This window comes from Gorilla gorilla, chromosome 8 (genome assembly GCF_029281585.2).
Source record: "Gorilla gorilla gorilla isolate KB3781 chromosome 8, NHGRI_mGorGor1-v2.1_pri, whole genome shotgun sequence".
In the NCBI taxonomy this organism is placed as follows: domain Eukaryota; kingdom Metazoa; phylum Chordata; class Mammalia; order Primates; family Hominidae; genus Gorilla; species Gorilla gorilla.
The window spans coordinates 112,603,332-112,623,309 of record NC_073232.2 but is presented as its reverse complement, the minus strand read 5'-3'; the positions used below and the strand labels follow the sequence as shown (position 1 = coordinate 112,623,309).

The 19,978-nt window shown below is 47.7% G+C and overlaps 1 protein-coding gene across 1 annotated transcript; it reads right to left on the bottom strand.

The window, feature by feature from the left end:
* Positions 1–1,473: 1,473 nt before the first annotated feature.
* On the bottom strand, positions 1,474–19,577 carry SCD (stearoyl-CoA desaturase). The gene is made up of 6 exons (XM_004049945.4): positions 18,506–19,577; positions 17,690–17,972; positions 13,495–13,625; positions 11,361–11,566; positions 9,252–9,484; positions 1,474–5,569 (listed from the first exon to the last, which is right to left on the bottom strand). The coding sequence occupies exons 1-6, from the start codon at positions 18,530–18,532 to the stop codon at positions 5,370–5,372; spliced, it is 1,080 nt and encodes a 359-aa protein (XP_004049993.1). The 5' UTR covers positions 18,533–19,577; the 3' UTR covers positions 1,474–5,369.
* Between the last annotated feature and the right edge of the window lie 401 nt (positions 19,578–19,978).

Sequence of the window (19,978 nt, the reverse complement as noted above, 5' to 3'; positions counted from 1 at the left end):
AGGGATAGGGACTCATGGCAGAAAACCAGATATTGATGAAAATGTCACTATTAAGGTCTAGCAAGGCCTCCATGTACATAGACTTTTGAGTTTGGATACTCTGAATTACTCTGAGACTCGTGCTTCTTGTCCAAGGTGAGGGCAACCTTAGATTAGAAAGCAAGGTGAGCTGGAGAACTGGCTCTGGGGAGCTCTTAGAAACCCAGGTATTGCTCAAGGTGGCTCCTGATGGAATATGGAGCTTCTTCAAACTGTAAAAGAGTCTGCCCTTCTTTTTTCCATAAAAGGATTATCAGATAAAATATAGTAAAAGCTAGGCTGGGTGTGGTGGCTCATGCCTGTAATCCGAGCACTTTGGGAGGATCGCTTGAGCCCAGGAGTTTGAGACCACCCTGACCAACATAGTGAGACCCACCTCTTCAAAAATAAAACTAAAAAAATTAGCCAGGCGTGATGATGCATGCCTGTAGTCTCAGCTACTTGGAGGCTGAGGCAGAAGAATCACTTATGCCCAGGAGTTTGAGGCTACAGTGAGCTGCAATCACACCACTGCACTCCAGCCTGGGCAACAGAGGAAGACCCAGTCTCAAGAAAAATAATTTTAAAAGTATTAAAAGCTAAAAGGAAAAACCAAAAACCAAAACCGTTTCCACTTTGTGCACCTGTGAGCATGAAGCCCTCTGCTCCAGGAACATACAAGCCTTTCCTTGGATTGGTTTTCCTTTCTTCCTTCTGCTGTGCATATCGGCATTCTCAAGAAGCCATTTTATTCCCTAGAGGTGACTACTTTTCAGAAACAGGAAAAAGCTGGACTGCCCAGCCTGGGTTGCAAGGTAAAGAACTGCTTTTGGCTGGGCGCAGTGGCTCACACCTGTAATCCCAGCACTTTGGGAGGCCGAGGCAGGTGGATCACCTGAGGTCAGGAGTTCGAGACCAGCCTGACCAACATGGTGAAACCCCATCTCTACTAAAAGTACATAATTAGCCGGACATGGTGACATGTGCCTGTAATCCCAGCTACTTGGGAGGCTGAGTCAGGAGAATGCTTGAATCCAAGAGGCAGAATTTGCAGTGAGCCCAGATCACGCCATTGCACTCCAGCCTGGGCAAGAGCAAAAAACTGCTTTCCCAGGGAGCGCTTCTCCTGCTGGTCTTTTCCTCTCCCAGTGTCTTTATCTTAGGTCTATGTGACCGACCACGTGACACACCCGAGAACCCTGGCACTTCCCCACAGCCAAGTTGCCAGCTGGTGTTGATGTGTTTGATTTAATGGCAGCAGACTCCTGGCTTCCTGCTTCCCAGAGTTTAACCTAAAGTTACCTTTAGGACAGCAGGGCAGGTTAATGGGGTATGAGTCAACCATTGTAACTTCTACTTCTTTTATACTCTTAAAGGTACAGACATAGATATGAGCCAGAGACGAATCCCAAGACTTTGAATCACAGCCAAAAGAAACTCCCAGACCCAGTGCAATCAGATTCACTTCACTTTTATTATGAACAAACACAATCTCAGATTAGTACAATTAGCTTCAGAGTTGATATTAATAGAAATTATTCCAAAATTATTCTTGTCACAAGTAACTACTATATCCCACATAAAAAGGGAAAAAATCCCACCCAATCACAGAAAAGGCATCCTCTGTATGTTTCCGTGGCAATGCATTGTTTATGTATTCTCAAATTTTGTCTGGCTAGTTATCCACCGCTTCTCCAATGGATTCTTTCAGTTTCTTGGAGAACCATATAGACTAATGACAGCATCTGGGACACATGGACGTATCAAGTTCATGGTGGACATTCCTATTATAAAAAATACTCAGGTCTTGAGAATTCCTGTGCTGAAGGATCCCAAAATGCTTTCTAAAAAGCATTAGTCATGCCTCAAAACTGCCCTTTGAGGTAGGTCAGTATTATTATCCCCATTTTAACAGAAGGAAAACTGAGGCACCTTATAGTTAAGTGACTTGCCCAGGGTCACATAGCAAGTCAGTGGCACAGTGGTTGGAGAGGCCCTGGCCTTAACCACCAGCATAACATGGCCACCTCGCTTTTTTAACCTTTCATGATGACCTATTTGAGCTACACTTACAGAGAATACACCCAAGATACTAGCAAACCAAGGAGAAAATTTTCCATTTTAAATGCTACAACCATCTTTTAACCTAAAAAAAAAAAAAAAACAACTTATAAATCAAATACATTCAAATTACTTCCACCCTCCATCAAATGTGGGCACTTAAGAAAAGCAGCCCTAACAAAAGTTTCCAGAATGAAGCCCAGAAGGGAATCCTGCAAATCGTGATACTGATAATCCTCCACTCAGGCCCCTTTTTCTACCAGCCACTTCAGTAGGGTCTCAGGTGCAAAGGGATTCTGCAGAGGGAGTGAGGGCAGGCTCATATGCAACACTGTGATTAGAAAAGATGTAAGGCACCTGAGCTAAGTTGTCAGCACACCCCGCCCCCACAAAGCAAGGACTGTTAGAAATCCGGACTCTTGATCAGATCTGAGTTTATCATTAATGTGTCACTTGAATTGAGCTTTAGAATCTTGAAAATAGTGTTCCTTACTCAGCAGACACTCCCACCCACACCCACAGCCACACATACATTGGGGCCCTCAGCCTGAGGTGCCATCCAGCCTTATGTAGGGTCATGGTACAGATCAGATCCATGGCACACGATTACAATAGGAAGAAGTGAAAGTAGTTTTTATTGTTTATATATTATCAAGCAGGCATCTGATGACCTGTGGAATTAGAAATACCAGCAGACATTTCCAAGGGGTAGGTGCACAGGTCAACAGAACTAAACTACAGTGATCTTCCCTTAGATTCTTTTCTACTGAGGTGAATAGCTCAAAAGACAAGGATGCCTTTAGTCCAGGCTAACCCCTGTAGCCTCTATGCAATTAACACAGGAAGAAAGGCCCTCCTCCCTTCCAGCACTGGGGCTCAACAGTGGACTGAGTGTTTGGTAGTGTACATTTCCAATCTTAATAGAGCAAAGCCAGACTTCTGCTTTGATGACTGAGCTACAGGGACAGGAGTGGTCCAAGGTTCTCAAATTCTGTTTTTGTTTTTTTCCAGACTTCTATACTATTGTCTGCCCTAGGCTGTAGGGAATGCTAGTTAGTTTGCTGAACAGACACTGTGTTCAGCAGGGTTTGTGGTATCTCAAATCCCAGGTCTCAGCCAAAGCTTTGCAGTTCACCCTGACTCCAGGGAACAGGGCCTCCTTTCGAGGTGAGGCACTTGGGTTCTTGCCCTTGCTTCTTCCCAGTGAGAACTGTTTCCTCCTACTTCTACAAGCATTGCACTGCCAGCTGAGAGCACTGACTCAGGCGGGGCACCCTCACCAAGTAAGCAGGGGGCATTCAGCATGCTCTCTGGTTCTGACCCAGAGAGAGGGGACTGAAAATAAACCCTCTTTTGCTCTGTGGCTGGCCCACTGGCTCAACGTGAGCGCTTGGCTTGGCTGTGCCTCATGAGAGAGGGAGGGAGAGAGAGGCTTTCTGGGCCAGAGATGTTTCTGGGAGGGTTTGCCAGCCTTGTCTTGAGCCATCAGTGTGGCAGGGGAGCACAGGGGTGTAGGTGGAGACACTGCGGAGGCCACGTGAAAGTGGCAGCTAGCTCTGCTTTCAAAAGAGAAGCAGTGGTTCAGTGACCCTGAGCATTCTGTCTGCAGGAGGGAGCTGCCTGGACAGCAAGTCATCACTGCCTCTGAATACACACAAAGAAGGCTGCCTGTCCAGGGAAAGAAGAAAACGTTCAGGGAAGAGAAAGATCTGGTCAAAGAAAAGGGACAGACAGGGTAGAGCCAGGAATCAAGAATCAGGGTAGTGAAGAGATTCCTAACCCTGCCCCCCAGGCAGTTCTATACTTTAGGCTAGATGTTAACAGAGACACCCCCCCCATCAAAAAAAAATGAGTGAAGGGGCACAACACTGTGGAGAGAAGCCTTCTAGTTTTTACTCATTTCAAGGAGAAACTGGAACTAATTAATGAATGGACCTAATATCTAGTTTATTTTATTAAGACTCCCAATAACTCACTCAGTAACCTTCTCAAGCCCCTGGCAACGTGTTCTCAGATCCCTTCCTATGTGAAGTTCGCTCTTAGAAGCTGCCTATAGATCCTGTCCCTCAGCCTCTCCATCTCATGTCCAGCAGTGGAGAGGAAATTGGCATCCCAACTAATTCCTCCTCTCCTTCAGAGTTTTTTCCAAACATCCCTCTTTGGAAGGGAAATACTCTAATAGTTTAACGTTCTAAGCAATGTATATATGTATATATATTTTATGTTTGACCCGACTTCACCTCCTTAAATCCTTCCCTTTTTTTGGATGTTTGGAAATGCCACAGCCATCTTATTACTATGAGGGGAAGAACCAATATCCTGAAGATGGCAGAGCAGAAAGAGGAAAGAACTGTAATGAGCAGCTCATGGAATACTCAAAATTCTATGAGCTGCTGTTTTTACCAATTCTGGAAACACCCAACTTCAAGACTTCTTGATATATGAACTAAGAAACCTCCTTGTTATTAAAGAAAAAAAGAAAAGAAAACCCTTCCCCAGCAGAGACCACTTTTACTACAAACTTAAAATGTCTCTTCTTTATCCTCGGCCTCAACTATATGTTGCGGCATTGAATTAGCATTGCCAAACACCGCAGCCACTTCTTACCCCGAGCCAGGAGAGAAAGGAAGCATGCTATGTGGTGGGGCTTGAAGTCCTCGTTAGGTAGGCAGCTGTATGTCTGATCATGGCGAGAGGTTCCTCTTGCTTCACTTCCCTCATCCTTACATTCACACATGCTAACTCTCTCCCCCGACAATTTACCTGCTTTAGAAGCTTTGTGTCAGATGAAGTTGCTTTTCCATTCCATCTAGCAAAAGCCTGGGCTGAAGATAATCAACAGGGGACTACCCAGAAGATTCTGTTTTATCTCTAGCTCAAGCCACCTACTTCAGAGCTCACAACAGCTCAAGGAAAGAGAGTTATCTGGAGCAAAGACCATTCGTTTTAGGCTACAGAAAGGTTGTCTAGGCTTTGGAAGCTGGACACTGAGCAAAGACTGACCAGCTGCTTGCCTGGGAGGCAATAAGAGAAAGGAGGGCGATAGCAATAAAGTGAAAAGGAGGACAATGGGCCTAGAAGAGAGAGAGGATAAGAGAAGAAATAATATCAGCTTAGCATCATAAAGGCAGAGTTGTTGGCTTTCAATACTTTTGAATTTTAAAAGAATACTGGAATGGGTTAACATCATCATCTTTAGCATCCTGGTAGCATTATTCAGTAGTTAATAAACAGACATTAAAACCTCTGCCTGGCTGGTTTTTGAAAAAGGAACCTGAGGGACCCCAAACTCAGCCACTCTTGTAGTTTCCATCTCCGGTTCTTTTAATCCTGGCCAAGATGGCGGCCTTGGAGACTTTCTTCCGGTCATAGGCCAGACCGAGGGCAGCCATGCAATCAATGAAGAATGTGGTGAAGTTGATGTGCCAGCGGTACTCACTGGCAGAGTAGTCATAGGGAAAGGAGTGGTGGTAGTTGTGGAAGCCCTCACCTGAAACAAAAGCGAGAAGTTATGGAGTGACGGTGCATTGAGGTTTTCTTGATTTGTGCACACCAGTTAGCTAGCAGGGAACCTCACACCTGGGAGAAACTCGCTATTGTTGAATGGATGAATTCAGTCTCTTTTAATATGAACCAAATAGATCCCCTCAGAGGCATCTCTACTTTTATTATTTTACTTTTTTTGTAGAGACGGGGTCTTGCCATGTTGCAAGCAACCCTCCCACCTTGACCACCCAAAGTGCTAGGATTACAGTCATGAGTCACTGCGCCCGGCCAGTCAAAGGCATCTTAAGGAGTGATTGGAGACCCTGGTCACCCGTGGCTGTCTGGGAGCCTTGTGGGAGGAGAACTGACAGTTTCTCAGAGGATAAAATGACTAGAGAGAAGCTCCTACTTTTGGGAATGGATATCAGGTTGGAAAATTCCAAATTCACTCTTGGCCCTGCCCTCAAGGCTCTGTGTGCATGTGCATGTGCACGTCCTTGCAGAATGAAGCACTCTGGCTATGACTCTTAAAAAAATGAGTAAAGAAGCACACCTTTCCCCACCACACTGGAACCACCTCTAGGGGTGGGAGGTTCCAAAAGAGTGGGCCCTACAGCCAAAGATCAGAAGAAAGGCCAGCCCAGGGGCTGGAATGTCCTCAGCCACTGCAGTTCCCAGGGGCTGCTCCAACTTTTTTGAGCTTTGACCCTGGTGTGGGGGAGGTACTGATAAAACAGAAGCTCTCTGAGGAAGAAAAATGGAAATGCTTAGATACCCTGTAACCTCTGAGATTTTGAGGACTCTTGGGATGAGCATTTCACTTTGCTGGAGGGAGGAAAACAAACAAATTCTGGATTCACAGCAATTTCTCTAACGTGTAAAGCTTTGGAAACTCGACAGATAGAGAGTTTGCCAACGCTTGGCAGGACTCTTCTTTCTGAACCACAGCCAAAAATAATACTGACCCTAATCAGGCATGGATAAAGAATAGCTACTAAGAGCTAATATTTGGCTCTTTGTAGATAACAGTACCCTCAGACAGACCAGTCATGACATTAATCAGAAGCAAGGCAAGGAAGTCCTGCAAAGTAAATGACATCATCTAGGGCATTTCAAGATATGTCCTCCCTCTGTGACACCTGATGATCTGCAGTGTGAACTGGGGAGGAGGGGGGTAGAATGCCAGGAATAAAGGTACTGAGGATTATTAGTGTCCATTAATGGTTTTGCAGCTGGGCTGTGTGTAAGCACTAGCCAGGCCTTTGGGTACCAGATTTAAAATGGAATCAGATGCACACAGAGACAAGGGAGGAAAAAAAAAGAGGAAGAGGGTCAACAGGTAGAAAGAAGACAGGACTTTGCAACTGGGGCAGCAAGAGACAGCCCAAGAAAGGCTCAAGGGAGAAGGTTAATTTGGCAGAGAAGATGAGCATGTGACAGTGGGGGAGGTAATTCAAGAAACAAAAAGATTAGGGTGGCAGGAAACAGAGCTGGAGGAGAACAAAGGGTGAAGTGATAAGGGAGGAAAGCAGCAGGCAAGGAGGAGTGAATGATAACAACAACAGGTCAGATATTGGCAGCCACTTTGAACTGATGGCCACCCAGAGGCTGGAGGTGGGGAAGGTCATTATAGATCCATTTGCGATGCAGGAAACATCTCATGCCAGAAACTCCATTCCTAGGATAATCTCAGATTTATACAGTGTATGTGATTTATTTTAATCATGGGTTAAAGTAAGAATAGGCACAATGGTAAGAAGGTGCCTGAAAAGAGATATGTGAAAGTTAAAAAGAGAGAAAAAAAATGCTTTTATTTTTATTATATATTTTTGAGATGGAGTCTCTGTCACCCAGGCTGGAGTGCAGTGGCACAATCTCAGCTCATTGCAACCTCTGCCTCCTGGGTTCAAGCGATTCTTCTGCCTCAGCCTCCTGAGTAGCTGGGACTACAGGCATGTGCCACCATGCCTGGCTAAGTTTTTTGTACTTTTTTTTTTTTTTTAAGTAGAGACAGAGGTTCACCATATTGGCCTGGCTGATCTCTAACTCCTGACCTCAAGTGAACCACCCACTTTGGCTTCCCAAAGTGCTGGGATTACAGGTGTGAGCCACCACGCCTAGACAAATAAATCCTTTTAATAAACATAGTAGGCCAGGCACAGTGGCTCACGCCTATTATAATTCCAGCACTTTGGGAGGCCAAGGCAGGAAGATCACTTGAGCTCAGGAGTTTGAGACCAGCCTGTGCAACATGGCAAAACCATGTCTCTACAAAAAAATAGAAAAATTAGCCAAGCATGGTGGCATGCACCTGTAATCCCAGTTACTTGGGAGGCTGAACCCAGAGGATCGCTTGAGCCCAGGAGGTCATAGCTGCAGTGAGCTGTGATCACACCACTGCACTGAAACCTGGGCAACAGAGTGAGACTGTCTCAACAACAATTTAAAAGATAATAAAGATGGTTAAGGTTGAGAATATAAAGGAAGATTTTTAAAGAGAAAAAGAAAATGAGTGTTAGGCAATGACCTGCCTAAATGTGTGGAGTAGTGTGGTTGTCTAGATATTATTGAATGACCAATAGCACCAATTACTGGAAAGAAGAGGTCGCCAGATCTATTTAAGGAAAACTCATTCAGGGCCTTGGTGAAAGTCTATATTCAGTTGGAAAGAGGGACAGAGAAAAAAATGTAGATACTTTGGGAGGCTGAGGCAGGAGGATCACTTCAGCCCAGGGTTCAAGACCAGCCTGGGCACCATGGTGAGACCCTGTCTCATTAGAAAAGGAAAAGAAAAGAAAGAAAATGAAAGGAAAGAAAAGAAAAAAGAAAAGATAAGATCAACATTAGAGAATTGAGCAGGAACTTGTGATCACACTGCTTTATTGGGAGATTCCTGAAGGCATGTTGGGGGAAGGGATGTTCCTAGCCCAGAATAGAAGTAGAAGAGAGAAAAATAGAGGACAAGAGGAGACAAGAGGGTAGGTGGTAGTAAAGGGCCACCAGCAGTTATTTTGATGCCCTTCATAATGCCATCACCAAACAGTAAGGCATGGCACACTCTTAAAGCAAGGCATACCTGAGTAGAGTGGAAAGATAAAAAATACTTTGTGTGGCATACTTGAAGTTCATAAAACACCAGGCTTACTGGCCACTCAGATGATCCCATTGTTCTATTTATGCATTCCTTGCCTCAAGCAAGACTGCAGTCCAGCCCAGAGTTGATGAAAGAAAGGAAAACTCTAAGGTGCTCATCATGTATGGCATTTGGTTTTCTTTTTTGTTTGTTTGTTTTGCTTTTTAATAGAAACAGGGTTTCACCGTGTTGGCCAGACTGGTCTCAAACTCCTGACTTCAGGTGACCTGCCCGCCTCAGCCTCCCAAAGTGCTGGGATTACAGGCATGAGCCGCCGGGCCCAGAGCATACATGGCATTTGGAAATTGTTTTAGAACCTGGAATCAAAATCAGTGTTTTTTTGTGTTTTGTTTCTTATCCTTTCATTTTTACATAAAACATGTTGCCTGACTCTCAAAAGGGTTTTCCAGTATACTGCCCCCTAATTTTATAGTGGAAAAACTGAGATACAAAGTAGCCATAAAAAACAGATTTATCTAGTTTTTCTGGCTCCTAGCCTAATCCCCTAATCAGCAGACCACTGGATGTAGTCTTACTTGGACAGCTGACTTACCCACAGCTCCAAGTGAAACCAGGATATTCTCCCGGGGGCTAATGTTCTTGTCATAAGGACGATATCCGAAGAGGTGGGCAGCACTGTTCACCAGCCAGGTGGCATTAAGCACCACAGCATATCGCAAGAAAGTGGCAACGAACACACTGTTTTGAAAAGTTTCACCCCAGAAATACCAGGGCACAAGCGTGGGCAGGATGAAGCACATCAGCAGCAAGCCAGGTTTGTAGTACCTACATTGACAGACCAGACACCAGGTCAATGGAGGGGGACTCCACACCTACATGGATCTTCCACACTAATTGGGATGGGCTGTCTTTCTTCCATGTTGAATTGCTTGTCTGACTCTAAGTTCATTGTTTTATTTATTTTTGTTTGTTTGTTTTGACAGGGTCTCACTCTGTTGCCAAGGCTGGAGTGCAGTGGCGTGACCTTAGTTCACCGCAGCCTTGAACTCCTGGGCCAAGAGATCCTCCCACCCCAGCCTCCTGAGTAGCTGGGACCACAGGCATGAACCATCGTGCCCATTTAGTTTTTAATTTTTTGTAGAGATGAGGTCTCACCATCTTGCCCAGGCTGGTCTTGAATGCCTGAACTTTCCAGCAATCCTCCCGCCTCAGCCTCCCAAAGTGCTGGGATTACAGGCATGAGCCACCATGCCTGGCCATCGCTGACTTTTTACTAGAGCATAATACCACATTGGTGAAATAGGTGAGGTCCAAACTACAAACTAATGAACAGACGTCTCTCCATCCTTGGCTGGTTTTCCCATCTGCCTTTGGGCTCCTTTCTCTTTCTAATCAGCACTCTTTTTCAGTCTGTGTTGAGTGTCATGCCTCCATTTTCTGCTAGCTACCCCCTAATTCTTTGGTCTTCTTTTCCCTCAGAGACCCATTGAGTGTCCTTGATCACCTGCAGCTCTCTGTCCCTCAGGAAGCCCTTTCTCAATCTTCATTCTCAATGTAGACCAGGCCATTGACATTCCAAGGGCACTGATTCCCTACATTCCTTCAGCAGTCAAGTCTTTGACTTTTACATCACTGACATTCCCTGCACCCAACTCTTTTTTCCATTTCTGCCACTGCTTCGCTAGCAGGGGTCCTCATTACCTAACTTATGTCACTACCTCTCACTTTGGCTCAGTGATTTCTTACACTTGTTCTAAAAGCAGCCTTCCTAAAGCACGTCCCTAACTATGCCACATTGCAGTTCAAAAGATGTAATGGCTTCCTATTGCTTATTGAATTAAGTCCTAAGTCTGCTTTTAGGACTCGACAAGAATGGCATTAGTCTCTCCAGTCTTACTTCTTCCCACACCCTATACTTCAAGCAAAAGGACTCTATTGCTGGAACATGCTTCATGCTTTAGCTCATTCTGTTTCTTCTGTTTGCACTGTCTCTCCCCACACATAGTTGTAAAAATTTCTATCCATTGGTGGATTCCAACACTATTTATTTCATAACACTTCCTTGGTGTTGCCCATTGAGCAATCTCCCTCCCCTTTGTACCTCTCATAGTACAGAAAATATTCTGCCTTATGCCATGGTTATCTGGATACTTGGCTTATCTCTCCACCCCGATAGGCTACAAACTTTTTGAAGGTAAGAACTAAGCTACTGGGCAATATAGTGAGTGAGACCTTGTCTCCACAAAAAGTTAGCCAGGCATGGCGGTGTGTGCCTGTAGTCCCAGATACTCAGGAGGTTGAGGTAGAAGGATTGCTTGAGCCTGGGAAGTCAAGGCTGCAGTGAGCCATGATTGTGCCACTGCACTCCAGCCTGGGCAAGAGAGAAAGACTCTGTTGAAACACAAAAACAAAAACAAACAAACAAACCTAGGCAACTAGGCTATAATCATCTTTGAATCTATGACTATCCTAGGACAATAAACATCTCTTGAATGTAATGGGTTTAATTAAGATAGTCAGAGAGAAAGAAATGGAGCAATAGTCTATGGCTACGGGCCTGTGGGATGTTAAATTAAGATTGTGAACATGCAAACCCAGCAAATTTCTCAGCTTATATTTTGAAAGTCTTAGGAGAAAAAATGGGGTCCCTAATGACCAGGTGCCAGGGCCATATCCCCACCTCCATCAGGGCTTCACTCACCTCCTCTGGAACATCACCAGTTTCTCAGCTTCTAGGTCAGACAAGTCTAGCGTACTGCCCTTCTCTTTGACAGCTGGGTGTTTGCGCACAAGCAGCCAACCCACGTGAGAGAAGAAAAAGCCACGTCGGGAATTATGAGGATCAGCATGTGTTTCTGAAAACTTGTGGTGGGCACGGTGGTCACGAGCCCATTCATAGACATCATTCTGGGGAGAGAGAGAAGAGGAATGTAAGGCTTGAGGATAGACACCCTATTAGGAGAATCCCAATGCACAGGTATCAAGAGCCCAAGGCGCTCAGCCCAACCTCATAAAATACCCAGGAATCTGGGCTCCAAAGGAGTCATGGAGTTGCCTCCCTTCTTCTCCCAACTTGCCACTGAAGCTTAAGTAGAAAAAAGCAACTTAAAGTCCCAGGACCATAGCAATAGAACTGCTGTTTCTTGAAAGTTATATGGTGGGTGGAATGGAGGTAAATCATACAGAGCTCAGAGAGTTTCAAGAAGTGAGAACATTGCAATTCTTTAAGCAAGGAATGTTGGAAAAGATCCTCATGGGGTACCTAATCCCTAGGCATGGAGAACATGAGGCAGGCAGCCTTGTGTCCTAGGGTCTCAATCAGTAGATAAGCTTCAGCTGCAGGGTGCACCATTCTGGTGCCTTGCAAAAGAGCTCATACAACCCAATAACAAGGCCAGGCATGCAACTCGTGATCATGACTGCATTTTCAAACGACCTCTGGGCTTCTTCATAACTTTTTCCATCCCTTAGAGAATGTACCAATATCTCTCTTCCTTCCTTTTGCTCCACAGGACAACTTTGGAAGCCTTCAAGGTATAAGCTGCTATGGCAGAGATGATCATGCAAATGTGGCAAGTTCTTGGGATATTGCCACCACTAAGTTGGTTTCCTTTCTTCCTCTTGCTCCAAGCTAAGCCCCACGCCACATGCTATAATTTGCCCATTGCTACAGCTTAATGACTATGATGCATTCCCTTTCCCCATTTCCCTTCATTCTGTCTTTGCTATAAACTTTTCTTTTTTTTGAGATGGAGTCTTGCTGTTGCCCAGGCTGGAGTGCAGTGGCGCGATCTCAGCTCACTGCAAGCTCTGCCTCCCAGGTTCACGCCATTCTCCTGCCTCAGCCTCCCACGTAGCTGGGACTACAGGTGCCCACCACCACGCCTGGCTAATTTTTTGTATTTTTAGTAGAGACAGAGTTTCACTGTGTTAGCCAGGATGATCTTGATCTCCTGACCTTGTGATCCGCCCACCTCGGCCTCCCAAAGTTCTGAGGTTACAGGCGTGAGCCACCGTGCCCAGGTTTGTTTTTTGCCTTAACAAACCTCAATGTTTTACTTAGCCACCATGGCAGCCCAAGAAAGGGCCACAATGTTGGGCTGGTCTATCTAATCTCTCTGTAACTTGGTTTCCTCATCTGTAAAATGGGGATAATAGTACCTATTTCCTAAGATTTTTGTGAGGACTTTATATCAAATGCTTAGAATAGTGCCAGGCTCATAGTCAGTGCAATAAAAGTGTTTGCTCTCATTATCTCAAAATAAGAGTTCATGAGTCTGGGAACATCAACTTCAATCCCACTGTGGTGGAGTCCTAAGTTATTCACTTTTTAAATTTTTTTTTTTTTAAAGTTGGGGTCTTGTCACCCAGGCTGGAGTGCAGTGGTGATATCATGGCTCACTGCAGCTTCAAACTCCTGGGCTCCAGTGATCCTCCCAGCTCTGCCTCCCTAAGATATTTACCTTAAATACTGAATTTATTGTCCAGTGTCTGCCCAGGAATCTAAGGTCAGTCTCTGGCTTATGTGCCAGAGCCCCTTATGATGAAGAGCCACAACGGCCAGATTGTGTGACAACACAGGGACCTTAGGATCAAAAATATTCCTACACATCAGGAGTATTTTCCAATTATCTTCCAGTTCCCTTTTCCAAGACTCAGAAGTCTCTTCATGCTTTATGGACTTAAGGACTGAACTGGAACTTGAGGTGACTACAGGAGAGAGGAAAGTGAAATGGCTGTCAGGTGTGGCTCCTCTCTGGTGCTGATCCCTCCTTTCTGTCCCCGGATCATTAATAGTGTGGAGGACAAACAGCTGAGCAGAGACAACTTCTTACCTGGAATGCCATTGTGTTGGCAATGATCAGAAAGAGCCGTAGGGGCAGCCGAGCTTTGTAAGAGCGGTGGCTCCACAGACGATGAGCTCCTGCTGTTATGCCCAGGGCACTGATAAAATAGTAGAATACCCCTGCCAGGAGAAGACAGTGGGGGAGTCACCAATCTGTGTGAGTTCCATCTGGGAAAGGATGCCAGAGACACTCTCTGGATGCTAGAAACTGTCTTCGTCAGGCTTTGGGTGAGAACTGGCTTTACCATGAACTCTAGGGATAACCACATCCCTTAGATTTTACCACTTGAAAAATATCACCCCCCAACCTCTCAACCCAGGAAAAAAAGATAAGCTAAAGAATCCCAGGAACTAAGGAGTCAGAAAGGCAGGAGAGAGAATGGTGCTCTTACCACTCATTCTTCATCTTAAAGGCATTCTCCCAGGGCCTAGCTATCTCCTTTCACCTCTATCTAGGCCTTCTCTAAGGTTTTAAGGGCCACAAACTACTCCTGCAGAGCTCAGGACCCATAAGCCAGGGTGTTATTAAAATAACAACAGAGGGCCAGGTGTAGTGTGAACCACTTTGTCATCCCAGCATTTTGGGAGGCCAAGGCAGGAAGATCCCCTTGAGCCCAGGAGTTCAAGACCAGCTGGGATAACATAGGGAGACCTTGCCTCTATAGATAATTTTAAAAATTAGCTTGGCATGGTGGCACCAGCCTGTGGTCTCAGCTACTCAAGAGGTTGAGGTGGGAGGATCTCTTGAGCTCAGGAGGTCGAGGCTGCGGTGAGCCAAGATCGCGCCACTGCACTCAAGCCTTATCAACACAGCAAGACCTTATCTCAAAAAATAAAATAACAGCCAGTACAATCTGGGCACTGACCAATTTGAGAAGCCCTTAGTTGTAGGAGACTCTTAGGGGATTCAGACTATGGCCATTTATCAACTGGTACAAAAAAGCATTTAAATATTCAAGCAGTCAGTGTGGCCATATCAGGCAAAAATTAGCCCTGTGCATAAATCCAATTTGCACAGTGTCTTAAGCTTTACCAAAGATTTCACGTTCCAGCTATACCATCCACCTCCCCCAAGATACATGCACAACTCCTCTGTCTCGCCTTTGCCACATCCCTGTCAGCCCATACTCTCACTGGGCAACGCTCACTCTAGACAATGGTGGGATATTCTTCGAGCTGTCAGTGAAGCACCCCACCATTGTCTTCCCTCACCTTCCTGGAGGCCTGCAGGCTCAGGATGTGCCAGATATAATCTCTAACTGGGAAGTGGGCTGCTGGGCGTCCCCATATCTTCCTCTGTTCAGTAGCTCTAGCAGGCAGAAGCTGTGGCCTTGATAGAAACTGTTAACAATGTTTCATTCCTAGGGAAACAGCTAGAAACAATAGATCCTCAGTGGCCGCAGGACTTAGTTGCAGTTGGAGACACCGCACATTGTAACAAATTGTCCTGTGTTCTTTTGCAGCCATTGATAGCTGTTTCCTAAACAACCTCCTTTTCCCCCCAACCCTACCTCCTTTCTTCTCTTCTGTTCCTCCTATAAGATCTCCAGGAGAGCCACAGAGCCAGTCAGCCCCAACAAGAGCTCTCTCCACATTCCCTCAGAGTGGGGACTGAGGCCCCAGGTGATCTGCCCTCAAGCCAAGTGGTGACTGACATCTCCCCAGATACAGTATCTACCTGCATCTTACTCGGGAAACCATCAGTTGAGCCAGAGCTCTCTCTAATGAGCAAGGGAGCTTCTAGGGTTGTTATTTGCTGCAAGACCCTAGGGCAGTGTTGACTCAGAACGTATTTAAGATCCTATATTAACAGGGAAATTGGGGAAAGAACTCAGGCACTCTGGTGCCTTTTCTAGAAACACCTCTAAGCCTATCAAATAGAAGGGCTTAAATCAGTTGGAGATTTATTCCTTCTCTCCTCCCCAGGGGAGGAAAATGTCCAAATTGATGGTTAAGCAACATCTCATTGCTCTGGCCTTAAGAAAGAGACTTGAATGGTTTTGCCTCTGGCTCTCAGTGTTGCCAGAGGCATTCTCCTAAGGGCTTCTTTGGGAGACTCCAAAATGAAAGAGAATTAAGGCTCTCAAAAGTGCTCAGTCATAAGAAATGCTGGAATCACGACCAGTTGCTAATTTAACATTGTCCATAGGGATTAAAACAACAAAGGTGAAGCTCCTAAATTCTGAAGGTGGGAAGAGAAGAAGTCCAAGTTGAGACCTCTGACCCTCCTCCCATCACCCTCCTTGTTTCTCAAGACAGAGGAGTTCTGATATCCCCACGTCGACATGGTCATTCTTTCAGCTAATCCATCCACCAAAGGGCCCAGTAAAATAAGTTACCATCTAGTCTCTGTGAGCCACATTTATCTGCCCAAGGGCACAGCACACACCCATGGGCAGGTCACCAAAAAAATGTAGCAGGCACAGCCTTCACTTTGGGATGGAATTCTGCTCCCTGCAGTAGCAACTGAGGGTAACCAAGCAGAGGCAATCGGGTCAAACTCTGGGCTTCAGGAAACCTACAGGGGGTGCTGAGGCTGGAAGGAGCTTGCAGGAGAGAAAACTACTTGTGAAGACTATCCTCTTGGGGAGAAAGGGTGGAGAGAGGCATCCACAGACTGCCTGGGGAATGCTATCCCTGCTCCTCATCCCTCATGCTGCAACTGAAGTTCTGCTGGATCCTCAGAGGGGCTAGACAACAGATGTCGCCCTCCCCTCACAAATACAAGAGCTCTTCCTGGTATGCAGATGAACTGATCTGCACCTGGCCTGTTCTGTCTCTGCGGCTGTGACACATATGTAACCCAAGGAATGCTACCTTCCCCATCCTAAAAAAGTACTGTTGCCCACAGGTGGTACCTAGAAAAACTGAGATCCTGACAAAGGGGCTCTTCTCAGTTGCATTTCACTGTAGCACCTGGAGGATTTCTGGAAACAAAAGCTCAATGAACCAGATCTCACCATCTTCAGAAGACCTAAGAGGTCCTCAGGGAAACAGCTAAAACTTGGCCTACCAGCCCTTCTGCATAACTACCCTTCAAGAGCGAGCTGTCAGAAAGTTTCCCATACCTGAGGCTGCTCTGAAAAACCTCAAGTTGTTTTCTGGAGGAGAAGTCCTGGCTCACCACCCCTTAGAGAGTAGCAATGCAGGGCCCCTGGATCTGCAGAGCTCCCTGCTTTCCCTTCCCAACTTAGGCTCATAGTGACAGAGGTGAAAAAGCCTGCAAAGCGCATGTGTGTATCCAGGGGGCAGGGCCATGCCATCAGGCCACACCAACAGGTCCCTGAAAGAGCTGAGCTAAGGGCAGGTCGGGGACAAACTGGGAACTGTCTCCCTCATTACAGCAGCCTCGAGACCGGGCTCTCTTTTCTGGCCTGGCCTCGATGTCCCTGGCAAGGAGGGATGGGTAGGACTGGTGTTGGAAGGTGCAGAATTCTTGGCACTTCATGGCATCAGTAGGGGGGCCTGAAGCAGGCTGGATGGGGGATGGAACATGAAACATATCTTCAGCCCGATTTCATTCTAAGAGCATTTTGTTGACTGGTATGTGCAGCACCCTGGAATGTAGAGTAACAGAGCAACACACACCTGTGTGACTTGGGTTGCACGGGAGCTTCATCTTCCTCTGTAACGAAGAAGCCTGGTCTGGCCAAGGGGTCAGGTCAAAATAGTTTTGTGGATAACAACCTCTCTTTTCCTCTCTTTCCAATGAGCTCTCTCCTCCCTTTCCAATAAACTCTCTCCCTGAGTAGTCTCCCTTGCGCTAGCCTATGATTGCTCAACACAGACCCTAGAAAGCCAATGGTTTAGTACCATGTTCCCATGCCTCCCAGGTAGAGGGGTTTGATTCTTTTGTGGCTGGCAGGGGTGGGACAGGCAGCCAAGCAAATGACTCAAACAGAAAAGCTCTTTCAGGGAAAGCCGACTCTCCAGCACAGGTCTACACTTCAAAGCCCACAAGCACAAGGTTCCAAAGCTCTCAACCCCCAGCATTGACAGTCCTGCATCTCAGTACCCCCAGGCTCTTCCCAGCCCTCTAGGCCTGAAGCAACCGAAGAGAAATGCCTGAGAAAAACCCCAACCGGGAGGCTGGGAGGGGCTGGTGTCCTGTGTAAGATCCTACCTTATTAAAAGAGCAGTGAGTACCTGGAGGACTAGGTCAGGAGGACAGGGAGGCTGCTTACCCCAAAGCCAGGTGTAGAACTTGCAGGTAGGAATCAAAGTGATCCCATACAGGGCTCCCAAGTGTAGCAGAGACATAAGGATGATGTTTCTCCAGACATATTCAACCTTGGGGCTTGGGCCTTCCTTATCCTTGTAGGTGGGGTCATATATATCATCTTTTATATCAGGGCGAATGTCGTCTTCCAAGTAGAGGGGCGTCGTCTCCAACTTATCTCCTCCATTCTGCAGGACCCTGGAGGGAGGCGCTGTAATGGTGGTGGTGGTGGTATAGGAGCTAGAGATCTGGAAGGGGGAGGAAGAGGAGAGTCAGGAGAAGAGACACGTGGAGGCAGCTGGGGCCACTCCGCTCTCTAATCACTCTGGGGGGAAGGGTGGACAGTACGGACCCTTCCCCAGCGCCGTAGTTCACTGAGGGTAGGGTGTATCCGAGATGCAACGGAGAAAAGTTCCCTGAAACTGTACAGATACATTAGGGGCGGAGGGCGAGGGGGACGAGGGGCGCGAAACCTATCGGGAGGCGGCAGTAGGAAGGAGAAGTAGAGCACTCACATTCCCACGAAGACAAAGGAAAACCCGCATAATTCATAAAAGCACCAGCACGACCGGATTTTTCTTTAAAGCTTAAGAAACTAAAGTTGGAGACTCAAGTCCCCAAATTACAATCCACATTCCCAACTCACGGAAGGCAGCACAACTCGAAAAAGATGACCAAGTCCTCCGCGGAGCTCTCCCCTCTCTTCTGCCACCAACCCGTCCCCTGGAAGCCCAGCCCGCGCCTGCGACCCAGCGGTACGGGGCCAGGCTGGGAAACTCACATCGTCCTGCAGCAAGTGGGCCGGCATCTTGGCTCTCGGATGCCGGGATCACTTTCCAGGGGGCTGAGGCTCCGGAGCGGAGTTCGGGGTCGCCGGAGGACTGCGGTTTCGAAGCCCGCCGGTGTGCGCTGAGCCGCGGCGCCTTGCACGCTAGCTGGTTGTCGGCGCTAGCCGCGGTGCGTGGAGGTCCCCGAGCCGGGAATTTAAAGGCTAGAGCTGGCAACGGGTGACCGTGTCCGGTATTTCCTCAGCCCCCTTTTATCCGCTGCCAAACAGGGGCAAAGTGCGAGGAGTTGACTGGCGCGGGCGGTCCCGCGTGGAGGTGAGGGCGGGAGGGGGAGGGGACAGAGGCCGAGGCTCGCGGCGACCGCAGCAGGGCGCCGGGGATGCTGCCGACACCGACACCACACCACCCGGCCCCTGCCCCTGCCCCTGCCCCTGGGGAAATGCTAATGAGGCTTCTGTAAACTCCGGCTCGTCATTGGCCGAAGGGAATTTGGTGCCACCTCGTCCTGCCGTTGCCATTGGCTCGGCGCAATCTGCTGTTCCCTCTGCCGCCAGCTCCTCGCTCCCCCTCCCCTCCCTTTCTCCTTCTCAGCTTCTCTTCCACCCGCCGCTGGGCCTCTGCCCGGCATCCCGCGTCGGGAGCTTTCTCTCTGGAAGGGGCTGGGGACCCGGTTTGGGGCTGGGGCGCGGAGCCTAGCCCAGGACCGGCCCTCGGGCACACGGAGAACGGGTGGGTGGGCACTGGGGAAGTTTCTCAGGAAACAGTGGTGAACCCTCGGGGGGCGCCCACCACTAACATCTCCGTCCCGTCTTCCCGTCCCCCCAGGCGCGTGGCAGGGAGACGTGGCAGCCACCCCAGGATCTGGAGCTTGGGGGACGCGGGAAGCCCCGCCTCCCTCCCGGGCGAGCGCGGGGGACTCGGTACGCCTGCGAACAATGGCTCTGCCCCGCCCACCAGCCACGCGCTGCTCACCCGGGACCGCACCGGACTCCGGCCGCACACACAGGCTGGCTGGTGTGTGTGTGCCTGCGCGCACGCATCCTGTTCAGGACCCGGGCGGGCAGTCCCATCCCCAAGCCCGCGCCTCCAGGATGCGTGCGGGATGTTTTGGAGATTCTTCAGACTGGCAGGTTGTAATTTTGGAATCTTCTTTGTGGAAACCGTCAGGAAACACTGACATATGTTTTCACCCAGCAGCAGGCGAAAGGGCTTGGATGTGGAATAAGAATAGCTGGCAGGTATTGAATTATTACTGCAAGCCAATTCACAAGAATCGCTTTCTGTAAGCCTCTCTGTGACCCTGGGAGGTGGGTACCCCATTATTCCATTTTAAAAGTGAGGAAAGAGATATGGAGAGATGGAATAACTTGCCCATGGTCACAGCAACCAGTAAGTGATGGAGCTGGCAGTTGAGCCCAGAAACACCATATGAGAGCCTAAGCTCTTAATCCCTGCTCAGGACCATA